Below are 26,980 nucleotides of genomic sequence, written 5' to 3'. Positions count from 1 at the left end.
GCGCCACCTAAAATGCGCACTTCACTTAATAATGCACAGAGGCATTGCCCACCACTTTGGCGCATCCAAGATTATTCTGATGATAACGTCAGGTGAATCGGGTCAATTCTTTTTAAAAAAATGTTTTTTTTTGTTTTTTTTTCATTTTTATTAATTTTATTCGTATATCATGGTTTACTAAAAAAAATTACTTTTTGCCAGAGGAAAATCTGCAATGAATGTACATATAAAATACATGATTTTAAAACAGTGAAAATGCCAAATCCAAGGCAATTAATAAAAACAAGAGAATTTCGTTACAAAAAATGGGTTTGTGTGTGGAAAAAAATATCATAGTGCATTTAACTCAAGTGACTTTTTTTATTATTCAAGTCTAGAACTTGAGTCAATGTGTAGACTTGAATAATAAAAAAACATGTTGTATCCCCTTGAGGTGGCCCCTAGATTTGTATCGTGAAGTAAGCCATGATGGCCGTGTTTAAGACCATGTGAACTTTGTTTACAATTAGTGTGACCTTGTACATTCGTTTGCTAGTCTGGCAGTCGCGATACTGCACTGGTCATATGGAAAAGTCAACATTTTGTGTCATAATTTCCACATAAATCCAAGAGATATGAAAGTAAAAGCTGGGCAAGATTTGAGATGTGCCCCCTTACATCATATCAAAAAATGATTAAAATTGGACAGTGCAATCTCCATAAAATATAAGATTTTATGTTTCTTCTATTAGGCTGTGTACAAATCATGCCTGCAGGAAGTCCAGGCTTGGTTGTTCTACTGTAAACATTGGATAATAATAATTGTGGCTTCTTATATACCTGTAGGGCATATGTCCATCACTCAGTGACGCTCCTGGCGCTGTAACATACAGTATTTCCTGCAAGATGTGGGACTACGTTTGAATTGAGAAACCTAATTCTGATGTGATGTCACAGGTCACATCGTCTATATGTAAGGCGATGTCTCTGTATAATACTTTGTTTTCTCTCGGTTACCAGGGAGCTTTTGATGCTGGGTACCTGTATGAATGCAAGTTCCGTGACGACAAGGAGAAAGCTCTGATGATCAAACAAGGCAAAGAGGAGCAGATCCCTGAAGCAATCCGTACCATACCAGTCGTAGATGCTGATGACGTACCCATCCGTACTATGCAATTTTCGTGAGTACAGTGGAAAAATCTGCATTCCTATTTTCATGTGATTTTCATTTTTTATCTTGCCTCAGAAAAGCAATCAAATTATTATTAAACAGCCTTCAAAAATAAGGTGTTTTTGTGTAACATTGGTATTTTCTATACCATCCGCCCTGGTAATAGTTAAAAAGCCGGACAGTTCTTTTCAGAACTGCGAAGTCTCCCGAACCTCCGATTATCTACTCCGCGGCAGTAGAATAAAGCAAGACAGTTCTCTAAGAACAAACTCTACCTGGCAAGTAGATACACACATGGTGTTACCGCAAACCAAATATACATTGATACCTCACTATGCAATGCCTCAAATCCTATATAATGTGTAACCTACTTGTGTAGGTCAATCATTGTACTTAACAGGAATGTTTATCAAGGGTTAGTTTATATAATACCTAAATCCAGGCCTCGAAATAACCTACTGCACCCACAGCAATTACTCTGGTGCCCTGTGCTTTTGCTGTGGTGCTAAAAGTTTCAAAAATAATTCACATTTTCCTTATAGACCAATCCGACAAAACAAAATTGGTAGCGCCCTCTATTGAAAATTTCCAACTGCGGTGTCTTTTTGTGCACAATCTAGGCATTGAAGACACCGCAGCAAATGGCGCGCGGTGCTCAACACTTGCCTGCCCGGTGCTCAACACTTGCGCGCCCGGTGCTCAACACTTGCGCACCGGTGCTCAACACTTGCCTGCCCGGTGCTCAACACTTGCGCGCCCGGTGCTCAACACTTGCGCACCCGGTGCTCAACACTTGCCTGCCCGGTGCTCAACACTTGCGCGCCCGGTGCGCGTCGGATTGGTCTATACAAGTGCCCCTAACCAGAGGAAAACTGCTGTGCCCCTTCAAGAACGAAACAAATTGTCTGTACATTCCATACCAACCAAAGCCTAAAGTAGGATTTGAAACTTTGCATGGTGGAAATACTATATGGAAAGGTTTGCGGTAACCCCATGTAATGACTATCTCTAATGAGTAGGGGGTGGTTCTAAACAGAATCGTTGGTTTCAACTCGACGTTTCGATCAGTATGCTCTGATCGCCTTCTGGAGAAAGCACAAGACGATCAGAGCATACTGATCAAAACATCGAGTTGAAACCATTGATTCTTTTCAGAACCACCCCCAACTCATTAGAAATACATGTAGTCATTACATGGTGTTACCGCAAACCTTTCCACAAAGCCTAAAGTGTTATCAAGGTAAAACAAAATGATGCAATTATCTCCAAGTATAAAGACAATTCTGCTCTCTGATCTGCTTCCCTATTGATGTGGATACTCTTCCCAAAAGCTTGGAATCTATAACTCTAGTGGTACAATGTAAGAGCAAAAGGTGGAAATGCCACTATTTTCATCAAACCTCCACTGGCTGCTAGTTTCAGATCTTTTTTTGTCAACATTGGCTCTTATCAGTCAGCAAAAACTCAACATTTCTATAATTTCTTCATTTACAGTGCAAACGGCAAACAAGCCTTGCTGGGTATGGAGAACGGAGCCATACGCATTCACTCACTGGACACAGAGGGCGCCAAACAAGAGCGCATCCCCGACGACAGCCAGGCGGATTTCTCCACCTTCGGTCCCCACTGGTCTTTGACCGTGCACGATAACGACACGGGTGTTGTGTCGGCAGTGAAGAGGAGTTTCGACGGGCGGTTTGTCTTTACAGCTGGGCGGGATGGCAATCTTTTTGCTTTTGAGCTGTTGAGCCAAGAGAAGATTGATGAGGCTAAAGCTCTGGCTAAGGCTAAGCTACCATCGGCTAGGGTAAGACTCAAGACTCGCTGACTTAAGCCGGGTTCATACTTCCTGCAAATGTGAATGCCAAGTGAATTTTGGTTGACATATGACTCGGTAAGCGCTGCCTTTCCAACTGTGAAGCAAGAAATTTTGCTTTGCACGAGCATCTGCAGGAAGTATGAACTGGGTAATACGGGGACTGGGTTGGCAGAGTGGTATCATCCACCTGTAGGACCTTGGTTTGATTACCGTCAGGACCACTGTGTGGATTGAGTCTTCAGTACCTACCTGATTGTGGTTTGCCACCCAAATCTAAAACTTAAACTTTCTTCCTTGTCTTCTCTCCATTGGTTTCATGCTATTTTTGTCCTGATAAGTCTTTACAACCAGAATAAATAAAAGTTAAAAAGTGAAGCAGGCTCACTTTTGTCACCTCCCATCACTAAACTCCTGAAGGGATTTGCTCAAAAATAATAAAAATTTAAATACCTTTGAGTGCTTGTATTGCTTTTGTAGGACGCTAAGTTCAGGGGTTTCAAAATGCAAGTATCTTTACCCGATTCAATTGTTGTACTCGTTATCTTTGTGGCTTTTATTTCTGCAAGGTGCACTGACTTTAAATCTTACCGTTTCATCAACTAATTTTCTTTTTAAAATGACACAGAAAGGAGACGAGGATCGCAAAGTATCGGACATCGACAACAAGGATCACTACAGCATTGAGCTGGAGAAACAGAAATCTGAGTATGACAAGATGATGCGGAAGGCTGATGAGAAGAAGATGGAGGTCAGACGGACCATCGCTAAGTTCAGACGTCAGTTCAAGAAACTCCTGGAGCAGAATCAAGACCTGCCTGACCATCTACAGTTAGAGCGCAAGGTAAGGTAGCACAGCCGTCTTGGTCTAGTACTCTGTGTAAAGTGGCATAGTTATCAACCTCGTTCCCAGGGGTGATCAATCTCACCGCGCCATTTTTTTTCCAGCATGCCTTGCTCGATCATTACCTCTGGAATTGGCAAATGTGAATGTGCTATATGCTAGCACAATGTCTTTCGTCTTAAAAAATGTGTTTGTTTTTGTTTTTAAAAAACGTTTTTGTGTCATAAAAAACGCGGGTGTGATCAACATGCAAGTATCTTAAAACTACGCGCGCCCCCACTTTCCATCTAAAACGTTACCAATTTCCTGAGTCAATCAGCGTTGTTTCCCAGTACATCCCTCCCAGGGGTTAGTGACGATAGGTATCGATATGGCCTTTGAAAAAGTCAGACAAATTGTGAATAAATAGCCTGAAAACTGTATTAAAGGCAGTGGACACTATTGGTAATTACTCAAAATATTTATTAGCATAAAACCATACTTGGTGACGAGTAATGGGGAGAGGTTGATAGTATAAAACATTGTGAGAAACGGCTCCCTCTGAAGTGCCATAGTTTTCGCGAAAGAAGTAATTTTCCACGAATTTGATTTTGAGACCTCAGAATTAGTTGAGGTCTTTAAATCAACTTGCATCTGAATGAAAGCACACAACTTCGTGTGACAAGGTTGTTTTTTCTTTTATTATTATCTCGCAACTTCGGCGACCAATTGACCTCAAATTTTCACAGATTTGTTATTTTAGAAGTGTCGTGGCCGAGCGGTTAAGAGCACCGAATTCAAACTCTGGTGTTTCTGATCAGCAGGGTGTGGGTTCGAATCCCCAGCCGTGACACTGTGTCCTTAAGCAAGACACATAACCATTGCTTCGTCCTTCGGATGGGACGTAAAGCTGTTGGTCCCATGTGTTGTGTAAACGCATGTAAAAGAACCCAGTGCACTTATCGAAAAGAGAAGGGGTTCGCCCCTGTGTTCCTGGCTGAATTGGCAGCATATTGTGCAACAGCACCTTGTAAACCATTACATGGTGCTTAAGGATTAGGTCTTATATCTCAAAATTCGCCCCACTCCTTGCAGTAATAATACCTGGCGCTTTGTATCCTTTGGCAAAAGGCGCGTTATAAATACGGTTATTATTAAATGCATATGTTGAGTAACACCAAGTGAGAAGACCTTGTATTTGACAATTACCAATAGTGTGCAGTGTCTTTAAGTCAACATCATGTGTTGATGTAGGTCAGCCCATGTACTCAATCAAATGTTCCTACTTTTATTCCAAATATCACGCCTAATTTTGATTGCAAAAAAAACATCAAGATGAGTAGGTTTTGAAAGTTTACATGGCAGTGCCATAACACTATGTAATAGACCGATCCAGTAGGCTCCGCCCACGACGCACGTGTGAGCAAGAACACATGGGGCTCTCCAATGCCTTTCTGCATAACTCTGCTGCGCACGCCAAGATATGCTTGTGCATGTCGGAACCTTATTTGTCGGACCTTCACTGCGTTGTGATTGGTCAATACGCAACGGGGCGGAGCTTAATGGATTGGTCTACTATCTCTATAATGAGTTGTTGGGGTACTGAAAATAAATAGTTGCATAACCAACCCAAAGTTTCAAACAGTTAATATTGCAAACCACTACAGAAACATATGCTGAACCACTGGCTGACATTAATTTTGCTAAACGTCATTTACATGTTTTCTATAACCCAGGAATTTGAGATGGATCCAGGGATCCGGAAGGAACTGGAGAAGCAGACAAATGATAAGATTGAACTTGTAAGGAGGGAGTTAGCTTGGGAGGCTGAGAAACATCGTATCAGCTTAGAGAAACTCAAAAACAGGTTGGTTCTTAAACACTCAAGTTCGCAAGAGGTCCATTTGGACATATAAAACCCTGCCATTTGACAACTGGCAATCTGGCAATGCCTATCTCAATATGCTAGTCATCATATATTGAGGGATAAACTAAACTGATAGAAATCCATTAGTATTCAACCATTCCAGAGATCAATCAAGTAGAGCGCCATCTAGAAGCTCGAGCCTGCTCAGTGATTTTTCTCCAGATGTTCCGGTCCAGCATGCAGGAGCGTAGTTCCTCAGCGCTGGTCAAGTCGGTGTCTCGCTTCAGTGTGTCTACAAGGGAAGACCCATGAATATTTGCACTGATGGGGTCAGGTGTTTCTAACAATATTATTACTACACAGCAGACTAAGGCTCATTTGTGTATTATTATTAGTCAGCGAACTAGTCTAAAGGACCATGTCCCTGCCATTCATTTTTTGTAAATTATTTTTCTCAAGTATTTCTCTTACAGGCGTGCAACTCTTCCGCGGAATTCCGCGTCTTGTTTTTTTTTTTTTTTACGTACAAAAAAAAAAGGATTTTTTTTTTTTACCTAATATATGCCTGGCAACAACAGTGTACAACTACAATCATGTAAAATAAGCCTAGTACATGCTAACAATGCACCTACGAGCATAATAAACCTCAACATTTTCTAGGGTACCATTGTGGGTATCATGTCCCGCGGCGTTTCGGCTGCCTCGCTCCGCACTTGCGTTGTGCCTTTGAAAATTTTCCTCTTTTTTTTTCAACGGGCAGTTGCATGCCTGCTCTTAGAAGTCAGTAAAAATGGAATTTGGAAGAAAGTACGAAACGTGCTTTATCAAAGGACACAAATATATTACATGAATTCAAAGACACACTTTGATCACAGCCACATGCAGGAACTTTAATTTGATGAACCAGATCTGTTGACCACAACTTTTTACTCTCTTGGCAACCTGTGGATACCGTCAACATTTATAGTATGATAATTTCCTCTTTCGATTGACAATGCCATCTCCTCTCGATCTTCAGGTTCAAGGATGAGATTGAGTGTGAGCGTATTGTGGTCATCTCCATCCAAACCAAGCATGAGATCTCAACCTACAGAACCACCAAGCTCCCTCTAGAGTTCCATCAGATGAAAGCAGAGCTGACCCGCCGCGCCACAATGCTGTCCGATAAAAGCTTCCAGCGGGACCATACGAGGGACACACTGAGCGAGAAGTCGGGACTCGGGGATAGCATGACCGCTGTGACATTGATGGCTGGAACACGCGACATGAAGAAGTCTACAGTGCTTACCGGGCGTCACGGGGAGAAGGTCGCGAAGGCGTTGCAGAAGGCGGAGAAAGCAAGACAGAAGAGATTGGCCAGAGAGAAACAGGTAAAACAAGATGACTTTGTTTTGAGTTAAACTGTTTACTGATTTTTATGTATAGTGGCCTAAGCTTGCTTCAGTTGAGGTAAAGATGACAGGGCTCAAATTTTTTTGGGAAAAAAACAAAACCACAAGGCTTGTTGCTCAGAATGTTCACTGGACCAGAAAGTTTTTTACAAGACCAAAGTCATTAGAAGAAAACCCAACAAAAGTTAACATGATTGTGCAACCAGTGACAACATTGTTTCCTGGGTCGCTGCAATCGTTGTTTTTAACGCACACCCAGCCGAGCGTTATGTTGTCACTGTGAACATTATTCAGTTGAAAAACACAAGACAACTTACTGTAAGTTTTTTAGACCAAAGGTCAAATCTTGGCCCTGTGGTCCAGTGTTAATTTTGAGCCCTGGATGAAGTGGGGGAGGAGTCTGAAGGCAAACTGTATATTTAGTTGTATATTTATTGATTCTATCAAAAACGGGCGGGGCATGGCCATTGAGTATACAACAAATTTGCATTTTTACTCTGTAGTGGGGGGAGCTAAACGTCAGAATCTAGTTGCAATATTAAATATGCAACAAACTTGCATTTTTGTTTTCATAGTGGGAGGAACTAAATGTCAGCAAGCCTCCTGAGGACTATGAGGATCCCGCAGACGTCTCTGCGATCAAAGACGCTCAGGATCACATGGGAGACTTCAAATTGAAGACGGCCAAGGATTACAGCGTACCCGAACATCTTAGGATGAACGCACTCAAGAAGCGTAACCAGCTCGTCACGCTGGAAGAAATGGTAACTTAAAAATCTCCTCTTTTGAAACTATTAGAAGTATTAGGATTTCGTTTAGCTTTACTTTAGCCTTTACATTTAGGCGTCAATTAAATTGTGAAAGCCAACTTTTGCCATGTTCGATCAGGCAAAACAAACCAACAGTGCTCGATTTCTCAAAGCACCAAGATTCATTATGAGATGAGTTATAACTTGGGTGAGGTTTGTGGTAACACCATGTGACAAACCAACACTACCTTATAAGGTGCTACACAATTGGGTCTCAGAATTCATAACTTCAATAACCTCTTTCTGAAAAAAATTATATACTAAGCGCCTTGAGTACCTTGTTGGTAGATACATGCGCTATATAAGACTTTGGTATTACTCACTAGAGTCACATGGTGTTATCGCAAACCTAAAAGTTTCAAATCCTACATAAAAATGGGGAGTTTGAAAAAAGGTATTTTCCCTGAGTACCACTGACCCAAACATCAAGAGAACACATCTTTAAGTACTCCCTCTTGATGTGTGTTTTCTGTCCACAGATCCACAAGCACAAGTCAGAGTTCAATCACCGTCTCGTTACCCTGCGCAACAAGAAGATTGATCTCATTAAGGAGATACAGAAATGCCTGATGGAGCTAAAGGACATGCACAAAGTACTGAGCGACGACCAGAAGAAGCCTCTGCCGGAGTGTCCTCAGCTGTATCCGTGTGAAACTCCAGAAAAGTAGGTTTTACCTCCAACCCCCCTCTTAAGTAAAACTCATAATACCTGGGCCAAATTTCATGGCTCTGCTTACTGCCAAATTCTGCGCTTATGATTTCCACTCTCCGCTTACTGACGAGCACTGATTTTCTTCACTAATTGTAAAGGCAAAGAATGCCTAGTAATGTTTGGAGTCAGTCATGCTCAGTAAACATTATCTGCTAACCTGTGGCGAGGGTAAACTTGGTTGTATGTAGGTGATGGTCACTGAAACCTGTGAAAATTTGAACTCAATAAATTGGTCGTCAAAGTTGCGAGCTAATAATGGAAGAAAAAACACCCTTGTCACATGAACTTGTGTGTTTTCAGATGCTTGATTTCGGGACCTCAATATCTAACTCTGAGGTCTCAAAATCAAATTCAAATATTTAAGTGGAAAATTACTTTTTTCTCAGCTCTCCATTGCTTGTTACCAATTCATAATCGTAGACGTTAAACCAATGTTTATATGAGAGAGATTGGCTGTTCATATCCCCTTGTTGGAGTTTGCTGAGTTTCCATCTAAAAAAACAAGCGGATGGAATAATAATTGATTCATGTTATTTTCAAAGCTATTTACTTTGAAGTTAAGCATCCTTGTTTCACTTGACTTCAAGACCAGAAAATAGAATTAGCTGTTGCAAACAACTTTACAACCAAGAGGACCGAGGGTATAAATGCAAACAAAAAAGGGTTAAAGGCCTGACGTTTTAACCCTAGCAGATTCATTCTCGAGGCTAAAAGATGATTTTAAGACGTCAAAATTTTATAATAATTAAATTGTCTTGACAGGAAACTTGAGTACACACGGGAGACCCTGATGAAGTTCAAGGAGCTGATGGTCCAGAAAGCCATCCAGGAGAAGACTGGAGGAGACGGAGGAGGAATGTTTGGTGGATTCGGAGGCAGTGGTGGAGACAACGCTCCTACTGATCAGGTAAACTTTCCGAAAATGCGCTTAGGGAGGACATTACATTCCAACCTGGGCTCAATTTCATAAAGGTGTTACGACACTACATACCAACCTGGGCTCAATTTCATAAAGGTGTTACGCAGAAAATACTGCTTAGCAAATTTCTTTGCTAAGCAAAACATTAGGGGGGCACCAGTTGCAACAATGTAAACTTGATGGAATTTTTGGCTGATAACCAGTTTCTGTTAAGCAATATTTTGTGTTTAGCAAGTTTTATGCTTACAGGCTTTTTGAAATTGGGTTGAACCTTGTTTTTCAGATTGAAATGTTTTTTAATTCCTCTCCCTCTCTAAAACCGCATTCTTTTGATTCTCAAAATGTCATACTTTATCAACAATACTTTACTTCTTTATACCAAGTAAGTTTTATGGTGATTTTTTTGAGTAGTTACCAAAGTATACAATCCCTTTATTAATCGATGTACAATACTCAAGACTATGAAATAAATATCTAATTGAATTGAAGCGCTCAAACAAAACTTCTTAAAAAATATTGGATCAACAGAAAGAGAAACCGAACGGCACTCCTCTCTCTTACCGTCACTCCTCGCTGATGTCAGCCAAGTCTCGTGCAGCCTCCAATGCGGACGCCGTCCCTGCTCTGTCCCCGCTAGAGCAACAGCTCCTCGCCATGGAAGAGATTCGAATGGTTCATCGTCAGGACGAGCTGATGACTCATATCCAAGACCTCATCGTGAGTTTCGACGCGGAGTTGCGGATGCTGCGACACGAGAAGTTCAGCTTTGACACTGACCTAAAGAATGCAGATTTGAGGTGAGAAAAGCATTGTTAAAGTCAGTTAATGCCTTAAACCGCCCTTGAAGTTTGGCATGTTGTATCTTCAGTTTTACGCATGTGATTGAAAGGCTCCAAATAGCCGTAGATACAGAGCGATGTCATTATAATAACAATAACAGTATTGACTCTTATACAACACTCTTCCAAAGAATGATCTTTGTGTCTCAAACTTATTACCCCTGGTCACTCAACCACATTTTCATTTCTTACACTATCGCAGCTCCATGGGGAGTATACAGCCCGTGCTGCCAAATATGTAGCACACTAAGCTAAATCAAGGACAAGAACAATTACTGCCCTCACAGGTACCCATTTACCCCTGGGTAGAGAGAAGCAATTGTAGTAAAGTGTCTTGCTCAGGGACACAAGTGTCACGACTGGGATTCGAACCCACACTCTGCTGAACAGAATCACCAGAGCTTGAATTCGGTGCTCTTAGCCGCTCGGCCACGACACCCCACAAATCAATCATGGGGGCCATCATAGCCCCTTTCTAAATACGTAAGAGATAATGTTATTATTAGTTGAACTTTAGCACACACAACAAACACTCAGTGTGGGTCTACTTTAGGGAAATGGTTTTGTCGTTTTTATTGTGTTTATTTACTGTAGAATTGTTGTCAATATTCGCAACGAATAGCCTAGGGAAATGATCTTTGTGCCTCAAACTTATTACCCCTTGTCATGCTGGTCACTGAACCATAATTTCATTTCTTACACTATCGCAGCTCCAAGGGGAGTATACAGCCGGTGCTGCTAAATATGTGGCACACGAAGCTAGAGCTTTACATTTTATCCGAAGGACAAAGCATTAATTTATTTATTTATTTATTTCCTCAAAACCTCCATAAATGGAGAAGATAAAAAGATTTATAAAAATTACATCAAAAATACAAAATAAGGGACATAAACATGCAAATAAAGAAACAGGATAACCCTGACACTGTCGGGCGACCCCCATACCATCCTGACAAAGTATGAAACAAAGGGAGTGTCAGAATGATCTGAGTAGCAGACCGAGAGTATCAAGGTCATCACATTCAAGAAACTGATTACGAAACAAAACTGTTTTTACACTATCACAAATACCATGGTTGACACAGGTTACATACTTAATTAATGATTTTAAAGATCTTAAAAGTGTCTTGCTTGGGGCCACAAGTGTCACAACCGTGACTCGATTCAACACTCTGCTGATCAGAAACACCAGGGCCCAATTTCATAGAGCTGCTTAGTACGAAAATTTGCTTCTAGCATGAAATTTCTTCCTTAATAAAAACAGGATTACCAACCAAATTTCCATTTGTTGCATATTGCTTGTTACTGGTATTCAGCTGTTGTTTGCTTATCCTGATAATTACGTGGAAATTTGGTTGGTAATCCTGTATTTATCAAGAAAGAAATGTCATGCTAAGCAAATGTTTGTGCTTAGCTTAGCAACTCTATGAAATTGGGCCCAGAGCTTGATCCCAGTGCTCTTATACGCTCAGCCAGGACACGCAATTAATTTTTCATTCCTCCCTGTGTTTCTTGCTACAGACGAGTGACACTGTTTGAAGAGCTGCAGCTTCTTAAAGAGTTTGAGAAGAGGGAGAATGTCTTGGCAGCGAAGGTGGAAGGCAAAGTCAAGGAGAAATCAGACAGTCAACTGAAGGTAAATATTAGAGGGTAAAGAAAGAGAACAGTTTAGTTTGTCCCAGTTGTTCCAAGGGTGAATTTGTGAATTCCAACCTAGTATGTTTTTCCTCACTAGTAAAGAAATAATAATGGTGTTCTTTTGTGATTGACAATGATAAAACTACTATTTTGGGACATTCTATCTGGATTTATATGGAAAATGCCAAGCCAGCCTGCAATATGGTATCATGTGGTGAATGCATCTACCCAGTACACAGTCAACCTTCCAACTATCTGAGTATTTAGCATGTTAAGTATCATCAACTTTGTTTTGGAATGATAGATGAGCTAAGCCAGCCTGCAAAATGAATCAATCTACACAGTTCACAGTTAACCCTCCTACTGTCTGATCATTCAATTCCGTTATTTTTAACTCCTAGGTTGCAGAGTGTCAAACGAAGCTGGATGGCAAACGTAAGGACATCGAACGACTGAACGAGAAAGAGAAGGCGCTGTATGCAAACTTCCAAGCATCCCTAGGGGAAAACAACAAGTTTGCAGAGTTCCTGACCAAGGTCTTCAAGAAGAAGATCAAACGAGCGAAGAAAAAGGCTCAGACTGAAGAAGGTAAAGAAAAAAAGTCAAACAAATTTCCTGGTATTTTTTATGTCGTAACCACATAAAGAATGCAAGAGTAAGGCTGGAGACGCAGTTGGTACTCATTTCACCTCACTAAATATAGATGGGTTTAATGTTTTTGATGAAATTAATTTGACAATTTTTGCTGATGTTTTGGGGTTTTTCGTTCAACATGTACACACATGTAGAAGATATTCAGCTTATGATATTCAGTTGACAAACCTTTTTATTGTATTTTTAGTGACAAAAAAGACAATCTATACGCCTCTCTTAATACTTATGCATGACGTCATAATTCTAACCCAAAATGAGGCTATGGGCGCACGTTCCCCTTCACTTCCAGTGGCTGCGCCCATCGCCTCATTTTGAGTTGGCATAGTGACGTACCTCATGCATAAATAGTAAGAGAAGCTTATGGCAATACCTTTAAGTAACTGAATAACGTTGAGCCCAAATGTTCATGGGTATTCCAAACAGTGTTGTAGTCGAGACCCAATAAACCAAGACCGAGACCGATAGTCTGAGACCTAGACTGAAACTGATTGATACTGAGACCAGAACACCAGAGAAGACCAAGGCTCGTTACGGCAAAGCTGGTCTCGCCGGTCTCGAGACCAGTCTTGACACCTACAGCACTGATTCTGAGGACACTGTCAACTCTGACGAACGGTTGCCTGTACGCAAGGCTTGGTTCATCTGTCTGGTTGTATTAGCTTAATCGTCTTTTATTGATGTCTGGTTTTTTTTCTTCGTAGGCTCGGATGAGGAAAGCGAAGAGTCGTCCGATGATGAATCTGATTGGTCGAGTGATGAGGAAGACAGCGAGGAGGAGAGTCTGGATGACACCGTCTGCCCTCCAGGATGTGATCAGGTATTGTGAGATGTGATTTTAAAGCAGAAATCTCTATTTTTTAACACACCCCCCAAAAAATAAAACAAATAAACAAATATTTATTTTCTCTAGTAAGGATCATTTTCATAAAAACATAAAAATAAAACCATATAGAAATCACCAGATTGCAGAGTAGGGCTTAAAAAAAAACCACATTTATATAGGTAGGCTTCACAATCTCAAGCTTTTACGTTTTGCGCTCACAGTTACACGCAAATTACGAGTGTGGTCGCCAAACTTCAAAGGGTCATGGTGACCTGTTTGTGTACTGAACCCCTTGATTGACTACACTGTCTCTGAGGAGGGGTTGTAGTAGAGGTTTACTTGTAGTATGAGCGGAGTTGATCGAACGAATCTTATGTTGTTATTTTAAAAAATAATAAAAAATGCCCTACGCTACTGTAATTTTTCTCTTTTCAGGCCCTGTTTGACAACACCTGCGCTCTCCGTGAGAAACGCTTGGACTTTGAGGAGTTACTCGCAGAAGAGAAGAAGATTGCTGAGGGTTTGAAGAAGGAGGTTGATGCACTGACCAAGAAGCAGAAGATTATCGACAATGGCTTGAAGACGGCTGAGGCGGATCTTGAGGCTTTTCAGGTGAGTGGTTTTTCGATGGCTACTACTGGCTGCCTGTGTACTAAAGTTTTTTGGTTTTGTTTTTTTATCTCAAAACTCTCCTTCATGTTTTTTTAATTATTTTTATTGCAAGTTTGCTCAAAGGCTAAAAAGGCCAAACAAAAAAGCCACTAAAGTCGTTGTGGTCCAGTGATCAGACTGCAGGACATACATGTACAATCACAAGGTTGTGGGTTTGAAACTGCTGATTTCACAATGACTAGAGAGGGTATTCTCATCTAGTTACGGAATCACAATTTCTTGGTTGTCCTGGACGGTACTTATATTCCAGCTGTCCCGGACTAATTGTTGACAAGGTTTCATTCTTGCTCTGTCGAACCTTTAGCTTGAGAAGCAGCAGAAGTTGAACGAGCTTGACGTTGTCGTGACTCTCCGTTTACATCAAGTGGAGTACATGGTCAACGGAGCAGTACCCCAAGACATATCACAGTGTCTTGTCTTCAACAACGCCAGCATGGCGAAACTACAACGACGCATTCAAGAACTGAAGGAGGAGAAGACTGCGCAAAGACGCCACTACAAGTAAGCCAAAGTTTAGAGTAATATCACCACTTTGTTAAAACCTGTACTGGGCCCAGAGCTGCATAACAGCCAATTGTTTTGCTTACTGTGCAATTTCTGTTTCAGAGCGCTGCTAACCGTTCAGCCATGCAACTCTTCCGCGTTTCCGCGGAATTCCAAATTTCTGGGGTTTTTTTAGCGTGAAAAAAAAAAAAAAAAAAACGGAAAAAAAAAACAATCATGTAAAATAAGCCTAGTACATGCTAGCAATACACCTAAGAGCATAATAAACCTCAACATTTTCTAGGGTACCATTGTGGGTATCGTGTCCCGTGGCGTTTCGGCTGCCTTGCTCCGCACTTGCGTTGTGCCTTTTTCAACGGGCAGTTGCATGCCTGAACCGTTACCACTCGAAATTTTTCTGCTATAGTTAGCACAAAAAATTTCTTACCGTTAAGCAGCACTTTCAAACTGTGCACTGATGTAGAGCTCAGCAAGTTTTTTAAAAGTTAAGAAAATTTGAAGACTTCAACTTTGATATACCTGTTTTGAACTTTTTAACAGAGAACATCGTCAGCAGCACGTCCAGCTTATCAAAGATCGTAAACTGATGGAGGCGCGCATCACTGAGCTTCAAGAGAAATGCGATGAGATGATGCGGCTGAAGTTTGGCCGCATCATCGATCTGGAGAAGCTGGAGACAATCGGAGTGAATCGCACCGTGGAGGAACTCAAAGAGAAGCTCAAACTAAATGAGTTTACCAACGCTGATGAGCTGCAGAAATGGGAGGTTAGTGGGAGACGGGAGGAGGAAGTTGCCAGTGCTTGTGGGAACAGGAAGATTCTTGATGCGTCAAGATTTTTCCCGATATTAAGAGTTTCTTAAGTCCTCTTTTGCTGTCAAACTGTCTTGGTGAACTAGGCTCTTCTTACAGCCGAATTTTGTGCCCTTTTTCACTCACTGTGAAAGCGCCAAATTTCGGTGCTATAGTTGCGATGTGTAAGTGAAGAATGCCTAGTTATGTGGAGTAGTACACGCACAAGCAAAACAATTCTGCTAACCCGTAGCTGAACTCCCCTTTACCTGTAAGCACCGATCAGTATTAAAACCATTGACTGCCGTGTAGCAAGGGATCACACCCACAGGCCTGTATGCTTCGTTTCTGAAAAAGGCAAGGGCACCACGGCATTTTCTCTTTTGGCAAAGGGCACCCTATGAGGAAATTGTAAATTTCTACTGGAGCATTTTCAAGGGCACCAAGGCAATGACAAGGGGCAACGGAGGCAATCGCCTCTGTTGCCTCTGTGAAGTATCAGGCCTGCACCCAAGTTTGCAATACAACTGGGAAGCGACAGCCAAGCGACCTACATTATCATGTTAATTGGGCTAGTGAATTTGTCATTGTTCAACCACAAATCATTTGAAACATACACAGTCAGTTTTCCTTGTGTTTTATTTTTTAAAGTGTCTATGTAACTTTTGTAGGACAAAAAACACAATGTCCACAGATTTACACTAAACTTACACAGTTTGAAGATAATGATAGTAGAAAGCTTCCCTGAAAATGCTACGTGCTGAGGTGCTGTAGTTTTTGGGAAATGAGTAAAACAATGTAATGAAACGAAAATTATTGTAATCATTTACAAACGTATTTTCATGACATTGTTTTACTCATTTCTCAAAAACTACACCACCTCAGCAAGTAAGATTTGAAGGGAAGCTTTCCACTATCATTATCTTCAAACCCTGTAAGTTTAATGTAAATTTATGGACATTTTGAAAAAGTACCCAAATCCTTAAAGCAGTCACAACCGCTATCGGTGCTCCAACATTCTATTTACTAGCAAAGAGATAAAACAAAGTTTCCACTTTTTTTATAGAGCAAGATTGATGCGAAGAAAGCCCGCATTACCGAGCTGATCGAAGACAACACCATGAGACTTCAGCAGCTGACGATGCTCGTTGGTGACAATAAGAATCTAGAGAAGACGCTGGATGCAAGACAGACCAATCTGGTGAGTAGAGCTTTAAAGAGAATTGGGGGTTTTCAATTTGATAATCCAAGCTTGTTAAAGGAACACGTTGCCTTGGATCGGTCGAGTTGGTCTTTGAAAAGCGTTTGTAACTGTTTGTTATAAAATGCATATGGGTAGAAAGATGTTGTAAAAGTAGAATACAATGATCCACACAAACATGCATTGAAATTGCACGGTTTTCCTTTTACCTCGTCGACTAACATCGTCGGCCATATATGGGAGTCAATTTTTGGACTCGCATAAGTGGCCGACCGTGTTAGTTCGCACAGTAAAAGGACAACCACGCAATTTCGAGGCAAATTTGCGTGGATCAATGTATTCTACTTTTAAAACATCTTTCCAACCATATGCATTTTATAAAAAACTGTTACAAATGCTTTTTATAGACGAACTCGTTTGATCCAAGGCAACGTGTTCCTTTAATTTCTGAAAAAGTGCCTATAGTCACACAATTTTACCCTTGGATAATTTCCAAAAATACTCATCGGGTAATCAAAGATTCTGTCAGGCCTGATACTTCACAGAGGCAACGAAAAAAGCAATTGCCTCCATGCCCACTGGTCATTGCCTTGGTGCCCTGGAATTGCTACAGTCAAACAGTGGACAAATTAATTTACAATTTCCTCATAATAAGGTGCCCTTTACCAAGGAGAAAATGCCTTGGTGCCCTTACCCTTTCAAAAACAAAGCATACAGGCCTGTATTGTTATAGTTAAGTAATATCCCCCCCCCTCCCCGCCAAACAAAAAGTAAAACCAAAATTTACGATTTTAAAAGGTTATCAATTTTCAAGCAAATATGATGTTATGATGTTGTAAGGCTTGCCAAAAAAAACAGGAATAAAATTTACTCTGTGTGTGTGTGTGCTTTTCGAACACATATCTGCGTCCCTCACAATTCAGCTCCTCAGCTGTCAGTAAGGATGACTATAGACTCCCAAATAATTTTTATAACTCATATTTTTTATAATTTTATATGAACTCTTCACAGACTGAAGGACCAAGATCGGTAAATTGATTTCAGAGTTTCTTGTACAGTTATTAAATTTTTTGGATAAATTGTTTCCAATGATGTATTGCATGCTTAATATCTATGCAAATATTATATATAATATATATGGCTCACCGCTTATACTTCATTTACTTCTTACAAATGTCTTAATACATAACATCAGCAGTATAAACAGCTCTATCAAACCCAGTCCTGGGGTCGAAGTCCTAGGAGATATAAAAAACGCATGGCTAGTCCTCGAGATAAGACTAGTCTTGACTCTTTGTGAAATCCACACCTGTTCAAAGAGCTGTTTTAGCACAAAAAGTAGCTAAAAACAAACAAACTTTTCTTACCAGAATAAGGTTACCAGCCAAATAATGTACAGTTTTTGACTGGAACTGATCCTGGTATCCTGCTAATTGTTGTTATAACACCCCTTACCAATATTCTGCCTTTTCATTGGTTTAGAGCACGTCACATGATATGTCCTAGTTTTACTAGAAACGGCGGCCGTGTGATAGTACATCGTTTGCCGTGTGATAGTCCGACGACTGATACACGGCGTGCAGTACCCAGACGTCTTTTTACCCACCTCAAACCCAATCAGTTGTGCATCTGTGTATCTGAAACGCGCGTACGAACGTTACGTGTACGAGGATGATAAATAGTCTGATGGGGTGTTTTAAAACAAATATTGACTGCTTTTACTCATGCTATGGTTAAAACTATGACTCCCTCGGTGATCCCCGGACTATTCCATTTTCCCTCGGCTGCGCCTCGGGAAAATAGAACGCTCCGGGATCACCTTGGGAGTCATAGTTTTAACCATAGCACTCGAAGCAGTCAACATTTGTATATAAGTCACAAAACTTTTAAGCAAAATTTTCTGATTTAGCAGCTCTTTGAACTTGGCGTAGTTTCATAAAGTTGTTTGGCAGAAAATACAGCCGTCGATTTCACAAAACTCTTCCTAACTTAAGACTAATCTTAGGACTTAGGATGAGTCCCAATCCTGCACTGTAGCATGCAGACCATAAGATTAATCTCAGTTAGGATGAGTTACTCGTCCTACCTCGGGATAAGACGAGTCTTATCTCTTTGTGAAATCGACGGCTGCTGAGGCCAAATTTCTGTGCTGAGAATGAGCGGGGAACCAGGTGCAACAATGTAAACTTTATGAAAAGCTGGCTGGTAACATGTTTCTGAAAGCAATATTTGTCTGTGCTTAAAATGTTTTTGTGCTTTGGGTTTATGAACTTGGGCCCAGGTCTGGTAAAGCAATGTGATATTTATACAGATGGTATCTGAGTTAGCCATAAATCATGGTGTTCATGAATCTAGCTTAATTTAAACTCTCACTTTTAACTGTCTACTATTAGTTCATGTTGTTTAAACTATGTCACATTGTTTGCAAAAAAAGTGGCCTTGTGCTTCCGTGGCTTTTTCTGGCAGGCAAGTTACTTGAAGGTCTTCTAAAGAGCTAATTTTCCAAGTGTTACGGCATTTACCGCACCATGAAAATGGCAATTCCATGAAAATGTAAGATGTTATGTTTTCTTTCATGAGGTGTTTAGACATTGTGCCCGCAGGAAGTACAGGCGTTGTGGCTTTTGTAAACTTGTGACATCTTAAAACGGTCAAGACAATTGCATGCATTATACAGGCATGCAACTCTTCCGCGTTTCCGCGGAATTCCGCGGTTTTTTTTTGTTTCGTTTTTTTTTAGCCTAATATATGCCTGGCATTAACAGTGTACACCTACAATCATGTTAAATAAGCCTAGCACATGCTTAAAATTAACCTAAGAGCATGATAAACCTCAACATTTTCTAGGCTACCATTGTGGGTATCATGTCCCGTGGCATTTTTTTTTTTCAACGGGCAGTTGCATGCCTGATTATAGCTAGTCTCTAATGTAATACTGGTAATAATAGCACGTTTCATTTCTTGGTATTAGGAAATGTTCGGGGAGCATGGTTCATTTCATTGCCTTTTCATATTCACATTGCTATGGTTTAGGTGGGGTTGTGCGTTAGGGGGTTTCTTGTACAAAAAGATAGAATACATGATTTGGTTAAAACGTCATACATTTGGGGCTGCTGCATGGGTTGAGGTTTAAGCAGGCATTCTGCACTGACATGACACAGGGAACAGAGTAGCCACTGTCCGACTGGCCAGAGTCAAGTAGTTTTAGCATTTGGTCTGCAACCCCACAACCAAACAAGTCCGGTCAGGGCTTGAAATACCAAGTACACACTGAAGAGGGACCATAGGAGGTCCCCGATTGCAGGTGTTTACACACTTGTGTGTTCTTACACAAGCCGACTTATTGACCCCTTGCACGCGCGTCACACGCGGCGACTGGTGGCACGCTCACCATGTTGGTGGTCAGTAGGTTTATGTGTAAACGCCCCGTCGCCTTCAATGCTCACTTCACTGAATAACCATGGAATAACACACGTTGACATTGACCACCAAAATGGCGCATCCAAGATTATTCTGATGATGACGCCAGGTGAAATGGGTCAATAGGGGGGTTTCAACAGAACAACAATGCAACCAACAAGGTTTTCTTTGTTATAATGGTACCCCAAAGCGAATTTCTACACAAAAGGAAATAATAGAACAACAAAAGCAGGATCCCACAAACCAAGACCGAAAGGGTGTTTGAGTTGACAAGCTAAACTTTTGTTGTTTTATGACAGGGTGGCGAGTTCACGGGAAGTCGGAAAGCGGACTTGGAGGAGAGAGGTCGCTTGATCCAGCTTGTCCAGGTTAGTAAAAAATATAAATCAATACCGTGTGGCGTGCCTCGGCCGTGCGAATAATAACATAGTACTCAAGTGCTGGTGTTTCTGATCAGCAGAGTGTGGGTTCGAGCCCTGGTCAGAACACTTGTGTCCTTAAGCGAGATACTTATCTATTATCACTGCGCCCTCGAATGGGATGCGAAGCCGTAGAATGTACTGTTCAGAATGTACTCTTTATAAGCAAACCTCTAGAACCTCTTTATTGGCATAACCTTTTTATAACTGTGCTATTTAGCCTATAACGAGGGTTGACTGTAGTACATTTATGACATACTTTTGCTGCAAAGAAAACGACCTGGTTTTTAAAAAAAAAAATAATTATTATTTGATGATTAAATTGTTTAATTTTTAACTTCTGTCGTGTAATTTTGGGGATGTTAATATAAAACCTAATTGAATCAAATTTAATTTAATTTAATTAAAGTTATTATTTTCTTTACTGTTTAGCTTCAAGCACAGGAGATTGAAGCTCTGAAAGAGGAGATTAGCCTTCTCTCAAGGAAGGGTGGTCACATTCTACCCCCTACCCAGCCACCAATTCAGCAGTCTTCAACACACAACATGCACCCTGACCATCAGTAATGGTGGTAAAGATAGTCTTCGTTCCAGCCTGAATGGAAACAAATTACTTCCGGAGCATCCACTAATAGCAGTCTGGTTAGCAGTAGAGCTAGTCTTCATTACAGACTTCAACACAATACATGCATCCTGACCATCAGTAATGGTGGTAGAGTTAGTCTTCGTTCCAGACTGAATGGAAACATTTCACGTCCATCCCAGCCAACGATACAGCAGTCTTCAACACACAAAATGCATTCGACCATCAATAATGGTGGTAGAGCTAGTCTTCCTTCCAGACTGGATGGGAAAAATATACTTCCAACCCAAGTTTTGGATTGCAGTCTGGTCATGCTGGTGAACCATAGAGCTAGTCTTCATTCAAGACTGGCTGGAAACATTTCACTTCCGACCAAGTCACCGATTACAGTCTTCAGGATAAGAGGCCTGGGTCATAAATCCAAATCCATGGCTGTGTTTCACAAACGCAAGAAAGATTAGTTGAAATAGAGCAATGTTCAACTTTTACTTTCACGTACAATTGGACAGAGTAAAGTTTCTTTATTTTTATGGAACACAGATCTAAACTAAAAAAATTATTTTCTTGAAACAAAATTGTTAACGTAATTCCGTCCTCAATATTTAATCATTTGAAGATGCATAGTGCTTTGTAAAAACCAGCAATGTTTAAATTTTACTTTCAAGTAAAATTGGGCGCATCAAAAATTTCTGTTATTTTTTACAGAACATAGATATCTTAAAAGTAACATGTGATAAAACAAAACTGCAAATGCAAAAAAATATTTCCGTCCTCAACTTTTAAACCTTCAAATAACGTGAGTATTGTCATAAAATAAGTAGAGTTTTACAATAGAAATACTATAATAGATGTTAAATATTATACATATTATTTGTTCCTTTGTTCCCTGTACTTCGTGGTATTTCAGATTCTTAAAATATTTTAAGTACATGAAAGCTCCGTCCAAAATTGTAAACTAAGTATTAAAGCTTCATTTGAAAACTTTTAAAGAAGACTTTGTGAACCCGTTTACAATACTTGTACTTCTTGACTTTTCTAACTTGTAAATTTTGCTCTGTGAAAAAAATTCCTTCCATTATTCAATTTCATGGCTCAGCTCTCCCCTGAATTCTGCGCATACGATCACCAATCTATGCTTACTGTGCAAGCGCTGAGCAACATGAAGTGCGCACGCAAGTGCAGAACTCCCTGCTTCCTTGAGCGCCGAATCTTTGCTTACAGTAAGCGAAGCCATGAAATTAAGCAAAGATCTATTGTACAAGTACGTGCCTTACTACTATTTGTATAAATTAAAAATGTTGCCTCAAAGAAATTCCATCCACCATCTATTGTATACTAAATTAACATCCGTCCAACTGTTTCTTAAATTAACCAATGAATGTTCACGTGCCTTTATAAGCATATTCTTTTTTTTATCAAATGAATATAGTTTAATTTTGAATTTATTTGGATCTTCCAAGTGGTTTGGGTTAATAGTTGATTTGAAGATGATACTTTTCCTGTATTTTCAAAGTTGGTGTGAAACTGAATAAATACTTTGTTTTTACTCTGAGAACAAGTGTCTAGAAAGCTTGTTTTTAGGTGTTGTTTTATAAATACTAAGTTTATTTATTTATTTTTTTTTTTTTCAAACCAAAATGTTAAAATATCTGCCAGGTTGTATCGTAAACTTTGGTGTGATCCCTACACGACAGCTAACAGTAACATGGCTTCTGACTGGCACCCCTGAACAAACATATTCACTAATAGGGAGTCCGCCAACATAGGGCAGGATAGCTGGATTTAGGTCCCGCTCTAGTTGATTATTCTTTGTTCAAAACTATTTAACTGGTAAAAAAGAAACAAAATTTAACACATTGCTTCTTCATGAATGAAAGACTCAGTTGAAACTAAAGGAAAAAGCATGTCTCGCAAAACCGACTGCTGTTTTTTGGAAAATTTAATTATTATCAACCTGAACTGTCTTAAAGGCAGTGGACACTATTGGTTATTACTCAAAATAATTATTATCATAAAACCTTTTTTGATTATGAGTAATGGGGAGAGGTTGATAGTATAAAACATTGTGAGAAACGGCTCCCTCGGAAGTGATGTAGTTTTCGAGAAAGAAGTAATTTTCCACAAATTTGATTTCGAGACCTCAGATTTAGAATTTGAGGTCTCGAAATCAAGCATCTGAAAGCACACAACTTCGTGTGACAAGGGTGTTTTTTTCTTTCATTATTATCTCGCAATTTCGAAGACCGATTGAGCTCAAATTTTCACAGGTTTGTTATTTTATGCATATGTTGAGATACACCAAGTGAGAAGGCTAGTCTTTGACAATTACCAATAGTGTCCAGTGTCTTTACTCTTTAAGATTCAATATCAAAAAGCCGGGGCTAGATACCACTTAAACGCCAACATGAATGGTCAGACATGTAGGAGGGTTAACTTTGTACATCCATCACACATTAGTCAAACCTATCGAAGGTTTATCCTCCCCTTGCCTCATTAAGAGAAAATCAACCCAGTTTGTCAAAAGGCCTCTGTCTAACTCGAACAGTTTCTCTCGATGCCTGTGCGACCGCGTGGACAGTTTGCGTTCCCGGTACGTCCAATTATGCGTGATCAGATGAAACTGTTGTACAAGGAGGGCCAGGACGCATATTGTGGCAAGCGCAGTGTAGATGATGGAGACCAAGATGACTGCGGTCCTGAGGAGAAATAAGAAAATTATGAAGAATGAGGCATGTTAAGAAATTTCAGCCAGATACGTTTTTCTTAATAAGCAACATTTAAAGGGAAGGTATAAACATTTGGTAGTCACTCTCAAAATTAATGGCAATAATAACTGATGATAGTTCAAAACCAGACCACCTAGATGTAGTTTATCCACAGTGGATGATATTGAGTGGTCAGACAGAAAGTGGGTTGACTGTGTACTGGGTAGTAGCCGAGTCAGCAAATTGTATTGTATGTTGACCAACTTTATCTATCGTTCAAAAAACACAGTGGTTGATGTGGAGTGGTCAGACTGTTTGAGGGTCAAAACAGATTGAATTTAGGACTTGAAACATTGGATTCAAACTGCCTCTAGCTACCGGGCAACCTCGGTAGTCAAGTTGGTAAGACACTGCTCTGGAATTGCAAAGGTCGTGGGTTTGAATCCCGCCCAAGTAATATGCCTGTGATTTTTTGATGCCGGTGTCAGGGTAAAACCAAAATTAAGATTGAATTTAGTACCTTCTATTTGTGAATGAAACAGCACAGCATTCAAGCAACTCATCAAGCCGAAGAGAACAAATTGTGCTCAGTGACTGGTATCCTCCTACAACACCACCAAATACAAACAGAATAGCTGCCAGTAGAAACGAACGATGGTTACCAACTCCGATGCAACTATCAATCCTGAAAACCAAGAATAAAGAAGACAAGATATTTCAAATTAAATCACAAGAATTAAAAACCCGACAAATGGGTGCCTGTGTGGTCAGGTGGTCATGGTAGTTAGACTGCAGGACTTGCAATCGCAAGGCTGTGGGTTCGAGACCTCCAAAGCTAACCACTGGTTTCACATGATTAGAACCAGTATTGTCGTCTAGTTACCGTATCACAATTTCTTGATTTGTGCAATTCACTATCATAGACGATAACCAGTGTCTGTATGAGAGAGATGGCTGTTGCCAGCTTGGTGCTTATATTCTCTTTGTTGGAGTTTCTTGATTTCACTTTACAAGGGACATCTTCTAATAAACAAAGACTGTTTTCTGGCAGAAAATGTATCAAATTTTGCGATACGATCCCTTCTTTGCAAGTTTGTGGAGCGTGTCGGGCTTGGAACTTCATCTATTAGAGGGCGAACCCATTTCTTTTTGAAAAGGGCACTTCCATTGGACAATTTATGGGAAGCTTTTGAAGGGGCACCAAGGCCAAGCCAAGGGCAGTGTAGGCCATGACCTCATGAAATCCAAGGCCTGGAGTGCAACTAAAAATATTTTATATCGTCTGTATTCTGCATTGCACTCACCAAACACAGTGATGGTCTAATCTGTTTACGCAGTGACCACATGTCCTGCAGTGACCAGCTCTCTCTGGTTTGAGTAGTTTACAAACATCACACCAGTCTTCTGATTCCTGATTGGTGGCTTCGCTACCAGAATGCTGCTCTCTACCAATAAGAGCACTCGTCTCATGTGATTTCTCCGAGGCACATCCGTTGTCTGAGGTACTGCAATCGCTGCCGGAGTGATTTCTACGTTGCAGGTTTGCGTCACTTTCAGTTACGATCGTCGATTCGGGTAGGACTTTGAAAAAGTTTTGATTCGGGGACGCTTGCTCTACTTTAACGACACCCGGTCCGTGCTTCGATTTGAAAAAAGCCATTAGAGTGAACACAAATAAAACAGTTGTAACTGTGAACTCAGTAACGCTGAGGTCTGAGCTCACGTAGAAATAAAAGAATCCATAGATTGAAAACACGGACGTCAGACCCCAACTCATGAAGAACTGAGTCCGTCGTCGATGTCGCAAAAACAGCTGGTGGTAAAGAAGAATTAAAGGGGGAACAAATGAGAACAAAATAGTTGCAGCGATGATGTGTATCGATGCGAGGTAAATCCACGCCGGGACGATCACAATGGGTGGGATTGCTGTGGTGTCCAGCAGTTGGTCAAGACGTTTGGCACCGGCACCGAAGAATGTCGGGATGCGAACTCGATCCTTGACGACTGAGAAGGCTTTGGAGAATTTTTCTTTATCGACTGTTTGCCTCTTGAGCAGCCTGTAAAAAGAAAAGGCAGTTGACAGATTGTTAAATGAGGCAGCTTCTTTTCAGACAAATTCAGTTCAAGGTATTGTAAAAAAGTTTGCTGTACTTTTTTTCAGCTTTAACTCTAGATACCTTGGCGGCAAATAGCTTAACCGTGAAGAAATTCTACCTCTTTAGTTTGACCTACTTCCATTCACATAAAGAATTCAAAGTAAAGGTCATGTCCAGATATATATTTAGTCTTTCCAATGAAGTATGTTTAAAGAAGTATTATATTACATTAGTAACTTCAATAGACCTTATGCATTGACGTCATCCAGCCACCATCTTTGAGGTCAAACGGTGACGAAATAATCGAAACGCACATAGATTGGCCAATGAACAACCTCCTTTTGACCTCAAGGCGAGGGCGCCGTACTGAAATGACGTCATGTGCATAAGGTCTATACCATAACCTACAGAAAGGAAATCTAAACCAACAAAGTTTCAGTTTCAATAAAAGGTTTATCACGAATAGCAAAATATCAAGAGAGGGCGCTGTTGAACCCACACAAAGTTATAGGCGATGCGTGTGCGTGTCATGCATGACAACATACACCGCAGGCGTCGAATGCCCCCTCTACCTACCCACCAACCGCAATAGCACATTGCGGTTCTGAATCACGTCGATAAACCTTATTGTGTTGACATTTTTACTGACAAACTGTGATCAAAGAAATGAACATTATATTAGCAATCAGAAAGGGGGGTCTCCTAAGCCTAAGGTTTAATTAAGAACTTCTCTATGAAATTGGGCTCAGGGCAGTGCAATGGCAATGGAATGGCATACAATTTGACAACCCAACCTACCTGTCACAAGCTTCGTCCACTTCCTGGCAGTCACAACACAGCGCCAATAAATGACTTTTATCTCCACTTTCATTCATGTATTCACAGCAACACAGAGGTTGACCTTCCTCGTCCTCGTCTTGACCTCTTCCCATGATTACAAAAACTTTGTTTTTAATTCGATAAAGTGGTTAAAATGAGTGATTATCGACCGAAAACTTGGTAGCACAAAACAAATGGAGAGTTCGTCACCAAGTAGAACGCCCTCTGTTGACGAGAAGTCGTGTCGACTTTACTAGAGAGGTACCCGTCCTGTCAGAGTAATAATTGTGTAATAATTGTTATAAAGGAGTCTGGGAAGTACCACTGTG

At 40.5% G+C, this 26,980-nt stretch overlaps 2 protein-coding genes across 4 annotated transcripts in view; one reads left to right on the top strand and one right to left on the bottom strand.

The window, feature by feature from the left end:
* The window catches only part of LOC117301299 (cilia- and flagella-associated protein 44-like), a 39,729-nt gene extending 16,694 nt beyond the window's left edge, over nucleotides 1-23,035 (top strand). The window contains exons 18-37 of one of the 3 annotated variants that reach the window (XM_033785188.1): nucleotides 1,000-1,160; nucleotides 2,645-2,957; nucleotides 3,595-3,810; nucleotides 5,526-5,656; nucleotides 6,675-7,026; nucleotides 7,623-7,811; nucleotides 8,336-8,520; nucleotides 9,331-9,475; nucleotides 10,016-10,284; nucleotides 11,848-11,962; nucleotides 12,366-12,552; nucleotides 13,320-13,435; nucleotides 13,877-14,053; nucleotides 14,418-14,614; nucleotides 15,158-15,383; nucleotides 16,475-16,609; nucleotides 17,621-17,638; nucleotides 20,329-20,397; nucleotides 20,881-21,043; nucleotides 21,184-23,035. In XM_033785188.1, the coding sequence (XP_033641079.1) occupies nucleotides 1,000-1,160; nucleotides 2,645-2,957; nucleotides 3,595-3,810; nucleotides 5,526-5,656; nucleotides 6,675-7,026; nucleotides 7,623-7,811; nucleotides 8,336-8,520; nucleotides 9,331-9,475; nucleotides 10,016-10,284; nucleotides 11,848-11,962; nucleotides 12,366-12,552; nucleotides 13,320-13,435; nucleotides 13,877-14,053; nucleotides 14,418-14,614; nucleotides 15,158-15,383; nucleotides 16,475-16,609; nucleotides 17,621-17,638; nucleotides 20,329-20,397; nucleotides 20,881-21,015 (3,336 nt within the window). In that variant the 3' untranslated portion in view covers nucleotides 21,016-21,043; nucleotides 21,184-23,035. Of the gene's footprint in view, nucleotides 1-999; nucleotides 1,161-2,644; nucleotides 2,958-3,594; nucleotides 3,811-5,525; nucleotides 5,657-6,674; nucleotides 7,027-7,622; nucleotides 7,812-8,335; nucleotides 8,521-9,330; nucleotides 9,476-10,015; nucleotides 10,285-11,847; nucleotides 11,963-12,365; nucleotides 12,553-13,319; nucleotides 13,436-13,876; nucleotides 14,054-14,417; nucleotides 14,615-15,157; nucleotides 15,384-16,474; nucleotides 16,610-17,620; nucleotides 17,639-20,328; nucleotides 20,398-20,880 lie in introns of all 3 variants that reach the window. The other 2 variants (XM_033785190.1, XM_033785189.1) reach the window with 2 other exon arrangements.
* Nucleotides 23,036-23,335: 300 nt separating this feature from the next.
* LOC117301298 (palmitoyltransferase ZDHHC23-like) lies at nucleotides 23,336-26,865 on the bottom strand. Its single transcript, XM_033785186.1, has 4 exons — nucleotides 26,631-26,865; nucleotides 25,041-25,793; nucleotides 24,257-24,421; nucleotides 23,336-23,727 (listed from the first exon to the last, which is right to left on the bottom strand). The coding sequence occupies exons 1-4, from the start codon at nucleotides 26,762-26,764 to the stop codon at nucleotides 23,478-23,480; spliced, it is 1,302 nt and encodes a 433-aa protein (XP_033641077.1). The 5' UTR covers nucleotides 26,765-26,865; the 3' UTR covers nucleotides 23,336-23,477.
* Nucleotides 26,866-26,980: the final 115 nt, after the last annotated feature.

Source organism: Asterias rubens, chromosome 17 (assembly GCF_902459465.1).
Source record: "Asterias rubens chromosome 17, eAstRub1.3, whole genome shotgun sequence".
Taxonomy (NCBI): Eukaryota; Metazoa; Echinodermata; class Asteroidea; order Forcipulatida; family Asteriidae; genus Asterias; species Asterias rubens.
Note: the sequence above shows the minus strand (reverse complement) of the source record. Positions and strands in the feature narration are given on the sequence as shown.

What these genes read in the sequence shown, in the direction of transcription:
- LOC117301298 (XM_033785186.1), bottom strand. Translation starts at nt 26,764, where the DNA reads ATGGGAAGAGGTCAAGACGAGGACGAGGAAGGTCAACCTCTGTGTTGC. An exon ending in TTAGACCATCACTGTGTTTG is followed by an intron (nt 24,422 to 25,040) that starts GTGAGTGCAATG and finishes CTTGGTTTTCAG; the next exon opens with GATTGATAGTTGCATCGGAG. An exon ending in GTTTCATTCACAAATAGAAG is followed by an intron (nt 23,728 to 24,256) that starts GTACTAAATTCA and finishes ATTTCTCCTCAG; the next exon opens with GACCGCAGTCATCTTGGTCT.